Source organism: Thunnus maccoyii, chromosome 1 (genome assembly GCF_910596095.1).
Source record: "Thunnus maccoyii chromosome 1, fThuMac1.1, whole genome shotgun sequence".
NCBI classification, from domain to species: domain Eukaryota; kingdom Metazoa; phylum Chordata; class Actinopteri; order Scombriformes; family Scombridae; genus Thunnus; species Thunnus maccoyii.
The window spans coordinates 37,913,223-37,922,521 of NC_056533.1; the positions used below are offsets into that span (position 1 = coordinate 37,913,223).

A 9,299-nucleotide genomic window follows, 5' to 3' on the forward strand; every position below is an offset into this window, starting at 1 on the left:
GAATGAACCATGCTGACATCTTCATCATCATCATCATCATCATTATCCTGCACACTGGTTACTATTCATATAGTCATATATCAATATGAACAAAGAAGAAAACAAACAAACTGTTATAATCATAAAATAAAAATAACAACAAAATACAAACATTGTAAATCATGACCTGGTGGTCTTTGTAGAACATCATTATAATTGTCATCATCAGCATCATAATTGTGTATTCACACAATTCACAAATAGAAACTTGAAAATCAAAAAAACAAAACATCGCTAATAATCATAAACCACAAAATAAAGATAAAAACAAAAAACATTGTCTCTTTTTTACATGACTTTTGTTGTACATCATCATATTCTTTATTATTATCATTGTCAACATCATTATTATGAACACCAGTCATTAATCATGAGAGAAGAAAACAAAACATCTGTAATCTTCAAAAAATAAAAACACAAAATAAAAAAGTAATAGAAATAGCAAAGAAAAAGTTGAGCAGTCTAATATAACTATCTGCAGCTTTTCAACTTAAAAAGTCAGTTACATAAAAAAGGAGTTCATTTTTGTTTGAAAAAATCTTGCATGTTTTAAATTTGGTTTTGTTTAAAGACATTTGTATGTTGTTCACTTTATGTTGAAGGCATCTTTTAACCCCTTCAGTGCTTGTTTCTTTGTGATTCTCCTCCAGGCCTCTGGAACATCAGCTGGCTTGGCCTTATATTCTTGAGCAAATTTCTCATTGTATTTTACCAGTACATACTTCCAGTAGTCAGATGCCTCTATGCTGGGATCTGGAGGAATCAACCAGTCTGGATAGTACGTGGTGTAGTCTTTGTAAGGATGCCACTCTCCTTTAGTGTCTGCATTTTTAAATCTATGTTCACTTTGTACATCAGTTGTACACAGTGTTTCAACCAGCTTCTGAGTGTCTTCATACCTGAATCCACCAAGACCTTGTGGTCGATGAACAGCTGCATGATGCTGCTTGTGATCTTTGCCTCCAGCCTCACAAGGAACTTTACAAAATGGACATTGTTTTCCACAACCAAACACTCGCTTGAAAAGCTCCTCCTGTGGTTTGATTGGAAGTTTGTTCAGAGTCTCAGTGATGTTTTCAGACTTTGAGAATTCCTGCTGAAACTGTTCTTTCAAGTCTTCTATTGACATTTTGAGGCTGTTGATAAATGGATGACATGTGCTTTTGATTTGAAACAGGGTGGTTTTTTCATCCTCCTCTGAAATTGAGATGTCTTTAATCAAATACTTCCGCATGTTGCTGATGAGCTCTGTGATGCTTTCTTTGTTATCTGGCAGTTGAACACCATCTGGTCCTTCTGTGGCCTGCTCTAAGGCTGCTGTGATCTTGTCAACTATCACCTTCAGATTCTCTTGTTTCAGTTTGCACAAAGTTTTGTTCTTTGACATTTGTTCCTGGATGTGCTGAAATATCCAATCCTTCACATATATTTCATAGTTACGAATGTACTTGACAAAATTGTCAAAGTCATCCTTTCGCCGCAACTCTTCCTGAATGTTGTACTGGAAAAAGGAGCGGGAACTGAACTCTGCTGAATGACAACATGTCAAAATTTCATCCACAATGTTTATCCCCAGAGATCTGTTGATGTACTCTTCCACAGCAGGTTTGATACAAAACTGGACAAAACCCTTTGCTTTGCGCTGACAATCATCTCTCTCTTTGTATAAATCAAGAAAATCTGTCAAGTACTGATTCTTGTACTTCTGCAGCTGAATTCGAGGATCATTATCTGACAAGAATTTTTGGTGCATTTTGAGGAATTCCCTTGAGGCAATGCCACACATGTGAAGTTTCAGGTCAATCACAAACTTTGCATTTATTTTGTGACTACTTTTATCAAGGTATTCATCTATTGTTTCAAGAAGCTCCCTTGTAAAAGAGTCGTGGTAATCTGTATTTGTCTTTGCTTTATCAAGCACAAACCGTGTGCAAGACTCAATGACACTGTCAGCAAACTTCTGCAGATCTCCTGGTCCCCAAAACAGATATCGAGCCTTCTTCATCAAGGAGTCTGTATGTTCACGTCTGGTTTTAAATCGATCCTTCCCAATCTCCTTTAAATTTTTAATGTTCTGCAATTCCTCATTAACATTCTGATTTGAGAAATTTCCTCTCAACTGATTCAGGACACTTGCTGCGATATCTCGCTCTTTCAGGCCAGACACATTTTTAGTGGCTTCAGTCCACATCTTTTCAAACTTCTGTGTCAGCTGTTCATCAGACAGTTTATCAGAGTGTTTACAGTCACTCAGGAGCTTCATGACCTCGTCTTCAACCCCACCTCTGTATTTTTTCTGAATGTCTTGAACTTTTTTTGAACTTATTTTCAGCTCAAGTGCACAATCCAATTTATTGTTCACTGAATGTTTGATTTCCTTTGCGAGACTACTGATGCTTTTGAAAAAGTCAGTTTTGTATTTTTCTATCAGATTTACATTCTGGCCTTTCTTTTCATAGTAGTTTGTAAGTTTCTCCTTCATTTTTCTTTCTTCAGTTGCTATTTTTTCTGACATCTGTGATTTTTTTGAATTAAGCAATTTGCTCCAAATTCGAATATCAGCTTCATTGTCAGAATTTAAGATTTCCATCTCTGCTTCTGTTTGCCAGGAGAGGATTTCTTTTCTGAACTGCCATTCCCATTGATTGAACTCTTTGCAAAGGTTGTCGTAGGCACGAGCCACAAGAGTGTTTCTGAAACTAAAGATGAAGTTCTCATATTTCACTGCTTTCCAGAGACTTCTCATCCATTCTAGAAACTCTGGAATCTGTGAGACGTCATTGCTTTGGTCTGTTTTCACTCTTGCCAAAAGATTTTTCTTGAAATCTGCTACAGCTTCACTGTAACCTGTGTTCACTGCTGCCATCGGAGGGGTTCCATGCCAGAGTCCTGGGATGTTCCAGTGGTTTTTGTCCATGTCATAGTCCAGCACATCTGTGAATGCTGTAATAGAAGGCTTCTTTTCCATTTCAGCTGCGATTTGTGTTATTTCATTGAGCTGCTCCAAGAGATGTTTTCTGTCTGTTATGGTCTTTGCATGAGCTGAAACTCCAGAAACATTTTGATGCACGAAATGACAAACTGGCTTTTTACCAATATGTCTCATTCTCAAGAAGGCGTGAACTGCAATTTGCAGGATGTCTTTCATTTCTGTTGAGTTCTCCATGGCGAGGTTGATAATGGTGACATCACTTAAACCAATCACAAAGGTTGCCATCTGGTTGTCATGCTCATAACTTTCATCTAGTTCTGCCAAATCAGGAGATTTTAGACCCTCTGTGTCAATGAGAACTATAAATTCATAATTCAACTCATGTTTCATGTCCTCTCCAACTTTGAGGAAAAGCATATAAGCTCCTCTTGTGCATCTGCCACTGCTGACAGGAAACTGCACACCAAACATGGTGTTGAGGAGTGTTGACTTCCCTGTACTTTGAACACCCAGCACAGTCAGTACTAACAGTCTGCTCTTCCCTCCAACCTTCTTGTGAAGCTCCATCAGCACATCTGTCACCCATCTCTCTGGGATGTTGGAAGCATCTCCATCCAAGAGCTCTAAAGGATATCCATCCAACAGCATTTCAGCTGCCAAACCAGGGAGACGAGATATTTCATCAGCAGTGTTTCTTGAGCCAGAAATTGAGAACTCATAGATGAGTCCCATCTCTCTTATGTAATGCTCTACTCCTAAAGAGCTCTCCATCAAAGCCTTATCTAACGCTGCAGTGAGATTTTTATCTTTCTTCTTGCATTGCTCTTTGAATTTGTTGCGCAGCTCAGACAGTTTCCTCCGTGAATGTGTGTTAAACTTGAGTTTCATCCACTTAAGAAAAAAATCTCTTTTCTCTTTGTCACTTGTGGATAAAGTTTTAATAAAACTCTCCATTCCTTTCGACAGTCTTTGTTTGCTTTGTTCCTCCATAATTTTTTGTTTTTCTTCCTGTAGCTGGCATTTATACCCTTCAGGGTCTGAGTCACATTTCAATCTACACTCCTCCTTCTCTAACTGTGATAATCTTTTCCACTTATCTCCCTGCAAAGGAAGTTGTTGTTTCTTGTAGTCTGGTATACTTCGCCCCTCAATGTCAACCATGATCTCCTCAACTGCTTTCTTTTGTTTTTCACTTGAGTTTTCATCCACAGATAGACCAAGTTCAACAGCTTTTCCAACCATATTGACAATGTTCAATGTGGGAGTTTCTTCTGGCAGTGAAGTCTTGATGGCTGCACAAAGTTTCTTTGAAAACTCTGCAACATTTACCTTTGAGTCTTTAATTTTCACGCTGCTTTTTGGTAGCTCTAACTCTTTCAGTGTTGTCTGGACAGACATCATGTCCTCTCTAGAGTTGTCCTTGCGATTAACAACCAAGAAGAGTTTGGATTTCACATCTTGAAGAGAAGTCAGAATCTTGTGCTCATTTTCTTCAACTTTGTCCAGGAACACAAAGGTCGCAGTTGACACTTGAAAAAGAAAAATGAATTGTGCGAGTGACTCACAAATGTCTCCTCTCAAATTGGCAAAGGCAACTGGTCCTGGAAATATGTCAAGATCTTTTTTGCCACAGGGAAGGTACCAGCAAACCTCAACCAAACCATTGGCTATTTCTCTTTTAAGTGTTCCTCCTTCCATATCTCCGTGTATGAAGATGTTGTGATTCTGTTGGCCACGACTGAGAATATGATTCAAAACCTGTGACTTGGACAAACTACAGTTTTTCAACCTCACAAAGGTAAAGAATGGTATATTTGCTTGGACAATGTTGTCTTCAACAAATCCTCTTGATTCAGACAAATCATGTGGACACCACTCTTTGACGATGTCTCTCAGAGCCCACAGCATCAGGGAACACTGACTGTTATCACCATGAGGCAACAGCAGTGGGACAGAAAACTGGCACATTGTCATCTTGAGGGCCATTTCCTGTTGCAAGAAGCTGTCAGCACAAAGAAAGAGTGCGACTATGAGGTCGAGAGGGTTAACCTTGTTGTCTGCAGAGTCATCTGCAGTGACCAGGTCAAAGTCAAATGGATCACTGTTTTCGTCCTCCTCATCATCATTGTTTGATAATTGTGTGCAGTTTCTGCATTCTGTGTTGATTTGAAAGAGTTTCCTGAGAAAGCACCATGGTATTTTCTCCAGTGATTCAACAGTTTCATCATAAATCCTGTTTTTGTTGATTTCCAGAAGAGACTGAAGAGTGAGCTTGTTGGGATAAAATTTCTTCAGTCCAAGTTTGGAGAGAAAGTTGGAAAAGACTATGAGAGAGAAAAAAAGATCACTTGTAAAAACAAGAAAAATTAACAGAAAAATGAGTAACCCTCTATGACTTAGCATGTTATATAACATTAATTTTATTTGTATGCTATTTTTAAATATGTTTTCAGTATTGTATTGGCATCTATGGAGGACCTGATTTGATTCAGTTCAGACCCAAGATTGTGTTTTTTGTGAAATATCTTGTTTTCTGAATCATTGATGTCTTTAATTAACGTGTGTTATGAAATGCAGTTGTGTTTCTGGTTTGTAACTGTGTTTTGTGCAATGTTGCTCTTCAGGGTTTATTCTTATTACAGTACAGAAAATCAGTTGCATTGGCCAGTGTCAATTTAATGTAAAATTACTGTTCTTAAGAAAACCTCTTTCTTTCTTTCTTTTTCTTTCTTTCTTTTCCTCCTTCCTTCATTGTTTCTTTCTTTCTTTTTCTTTCTTTCTGTATTCTCTACCATGTTTTCAAAATACACTTACACAAAACGTAGTTCCAACCAAGCAATCTGATTGGTCAACTAGACATTTAGAACATGCTCAAATCAGCATAACAGCAACACCTAGCCTTGCTCAAATGAAAAAAGCCTCATCACTAAAAATATTACTCCGCCATTCATTAGAACTACAGACCGTGACGTCACGCTAACAACAACAGTCACTTCTGGGTAGACGACTGGTGGTTGATTTGAATTGCTGAGATATGTGAACTTGGCAAACTTGTTTTTTTCTGTTGTCATCTTCAGCTGAAACTGTAACGTTTAAAGATATTTAGTTAAACACGATGGTCTGACATATGTAACAGTGTTGCTTTGCTAGTGTCTTTGGTTTGTTTTGTTTTGTGAGGGGATCTGCGGTGAAAACCCGGAGCAGACTTTTGAGTTGTTTTTCTTTTATGTTTGTGAAACCGGATTGAACTGAACTGATTAGGACTTGTGGGGAAACAAAACGGACCCTTTACTGAGAGGATTGAACTCTGAGACTGTGGGACGAGTTACAGACACACACACACCGATGTCGCTTTGCTTGCTTGATTTAATCATCTATTGAACACTGAACTGGGTTGTACTGGTTTTTGATGATGTGTTTTTCATTGCTACTTCCTATTTATTATTTATTTATTTATATTTATTGTATTTATTGTTTTGTGTGGTTTGACTGAGCTATTTCCAACTATTTTCTATGAAGTAACAAACCCGTTACAACACACACACACAGTCATGTCGATGAGGCCCTCTGACACGGCTAAGTCATCCAAAAAACTGAGGAATTCAATACTAAGAGATAAATTTAGAGCAGAGCAATATCCAAACTGTAAGACTCGCTTTACCAATGTTATTTTGTGATTATTATTTGTTATGTGAAGGATTACTTCAGGCCATAGCGCTCACATATCTGTTTCACTTCTTCATGCAAACTCTCAGTGTGCTGTGTATTGAAGCACTTACTTGGATTTAAAATATAGTGCAATGTTGTGTTGCATCATTACAAATTCACTGATATATATTCATTTCAGTCAATATATGATTATATTTTGAATAATTTCTTATTGAATGAAATGAAATTTTATTCAAACACCACATGATTGGACACTTTTTGGTGACAAAATGTGCTTAAATCATAAAACACAGAATTTGTGAAAAAATCAAACAGAATCTGGAAAACATTAAAACGGAGCTCATAAGGCCCTACATGACCTCTACTGAGAACACTTTTTTTTCCATTCAGTGGAAAACAACTTATTTAGACTTCCAGACATTACTTAGTGTAATGATAGTGTTTCAATTAGATTGTGATTTTATATTTAATTATTTTGAATATGAGGATGCATTGTGCATGTATGTAATTTATTCATGTATTAATTTATTTATTTGACTCTCTTTAAGCTCAAGTCTATATAAAATATTTAATTAAAAATAAACTTGTATATCTAAAAACTGATTATTACAAACAAAAATTAAGCAATTAGGCTTTTATTAATGAACACAATCTGATTATTAGTTTTTTTGTTTATTAAACTTGAATTTGAAATTGACCATCAAGAAACTGTAAAATCACTACAGGCTGCTATGAAACATTTCCTTTTGTTGAGACATTTAGTCTCAAGTGGGTGTTTGTTTGAATTTATCTCAGTATTAACATCTATATCAACACCATCTTCACCTCCACCTGCTTCACTCTGAACTGATGCTGCTCCGTCTTTCTCTCTCTCTCCACTTGTTGCAGTGACTTGTGTTTATTTTTTGCAACTTTGATTTGTCTCATCACTTCATCTCCTTTTTGTTTCCTTTGAACATTTTTGTTTCATACTAAAGTATTAATAATTACATTACACTGAAGATCATGGTATCATAATTCTACGATAATTACATTAATATTTTGAGTTTATCTCAAACATTGGAGTTGAACTGTGGCCAAAGTAAATATTTTATAACAGAGTTCATGTTATCATTTCTTTTATGGTGATTTCACATAAATCCCATTGTTGAACTGCATCTATGAGTTCTCCTTCCTGGTTCAGACCTTCATAAATGTCTCTTGGTTAAAACTAAATCTACTTCAATAAATGTAGGTAATGTGAGTGGGAGTGTACCTGTAGGCTCTCGTCCATCTGTGTCCATCGTAGTCGAGGTCAGTGTTTTCTCTTCATTCCCCTGCTCTTCAGAATCTAGACACACAATTATATAGCATCTTTTTGTTTGACAGAACCAGTCCATCTTAAAAAATACATAAAATACAATCCATTAGTGCGTCAAAATACTGCACATATTTCAATCATCACTAACTAGATACAGTTATGATCAACTTCAAATTATATTGTGAAAAAATGCTTTGTGTCACATTTCAATACAAAACAGTCAAATGGTTCCAGCATACTGAGGTTCACTGACACCTGACATCAGACTGCAGGAGACTCTGGGACGGTTTCATGCATCTGTTGTATTTATACTTGATGTAGAAATCAAAAGTATTTGATACAACTGAACAACAGGTTTCTATTTACCTTTATCTCGGGTTCTGAGGAGGAGTGCAGTGAAGAGATATCTCAAAACACATTAAGTGTGATAAGTTATGTAACAAGTTATGTTGAGAATGTGGGGGATAGTCAACTCCAGCATATCTGTAAATTCATTCTTAAGCAGGTGTAAACAGCCATGATTAATCATCAGTCTGTTTAATCACTGCTTCACTTCTTCATAGTTATCAGGACTTTTTTTCATTGTACTGTCAGCTACATTCATTAGAAGTGATTTTCAACTTGCTGTTGATAAACACCTTTACTACCCTGCTGAAAGGAGATAATAATGTTATCATGAGTCAAGAAGCCCTTGAGTCGAATCTCATTTTGTCAGTTGTCACTGAACTTTTTCTAGTTACAGGACAACAGCATGGTAGACTATCAAGTCTTCCAAACTCTCTCTTGTTTCAAAATTACCTAACTACAAAACTAATGTAATGGAAACAGAGATAGATCATAGGTTTTTACATCACAGATGATGATCAAAAGGCTGTAAAATACGAGTCTTAAAGGTAAAACATAACGTTTGGCATGTAGGCTGTAATGGGAGGTGAGTGTAGGGCAGCTGCTCTGCAGGTGAACTGGAATGTTCTGTAATCTGATGTGAGTACAGCTCTACTCAACAGTGTAGTGAGTAATGCAAAGGGTCTCTACCACAAAGTGAACCTAGTGAGCTAGCCTGCTGCTAACATTGGAGCTAATATTGGAGTTGAACTGTGGCCAAAGTAAATATTTTATAACAGAGTTCATGTTATCGTTTCTTTTCTGGTGATTTCACATAAATCCCATTGTTGAACTGCATCTATGAGTTCTCCTTCCTGGTTCAGACCTTCATAAATGTCTCTTGGTTAAAACTAAATCTACTTCAATAAATGTAGGTAATGTGAGTGGGAGTGTACCCATAGGCTCTCGTCCATCTGTGTCCATCATAGTCGAGGTCGGTGTTTTCTCTTCATTCCCCTGCTCTTCAGAATCTAG

The 9,299-nt window shown here is 36.8% G+C and overlaps 1 protein-coding gene across 1 annotated transcript; it reads right to left on the bottom strand.

The window, feature by feature from the left end:
• Positions 1–557: 557 nt before the first annotated feature.
• LOC121903221 (up-regulator of cell proliferation-like) lies at positions 558–7,961 on the bottom strand. The gene is made up of 2 exons (XM_042420050.1): positions 7,896–7,961; positions 558–5,295 (listed from the first exon to the last, which is right to left on the bottom strand). Exons 1-2 carry the CDS (start codon positions 7,921–7,923, stop codon positions 626–628), a joined length of 4,698 nt encoding a protein of 1,565 aa, XP_042275984.1. The 5' UTR covers positions 7,924–7,961; the 3' UTR covers positions 558–625.
• Positions 7,962–9,299: the final 1,338 nt, after the last annotated feature.

Excerpts from the sequence above, each read along its gene's own strand:
- LOC121903221 (XM_042420050.1), bottom strand. The coding sequence starts at position 7,923 with ATGGACACAGATGGACGAGAGCCTACAG. Across the intron at positions 5,296-7,895 it reads AGATGGACGAGAGCCTACAG|TCTTTTCCAACTTTCTCTCC; the intron begins GTACACTCCCAC and ends TCTCTCTCATAG.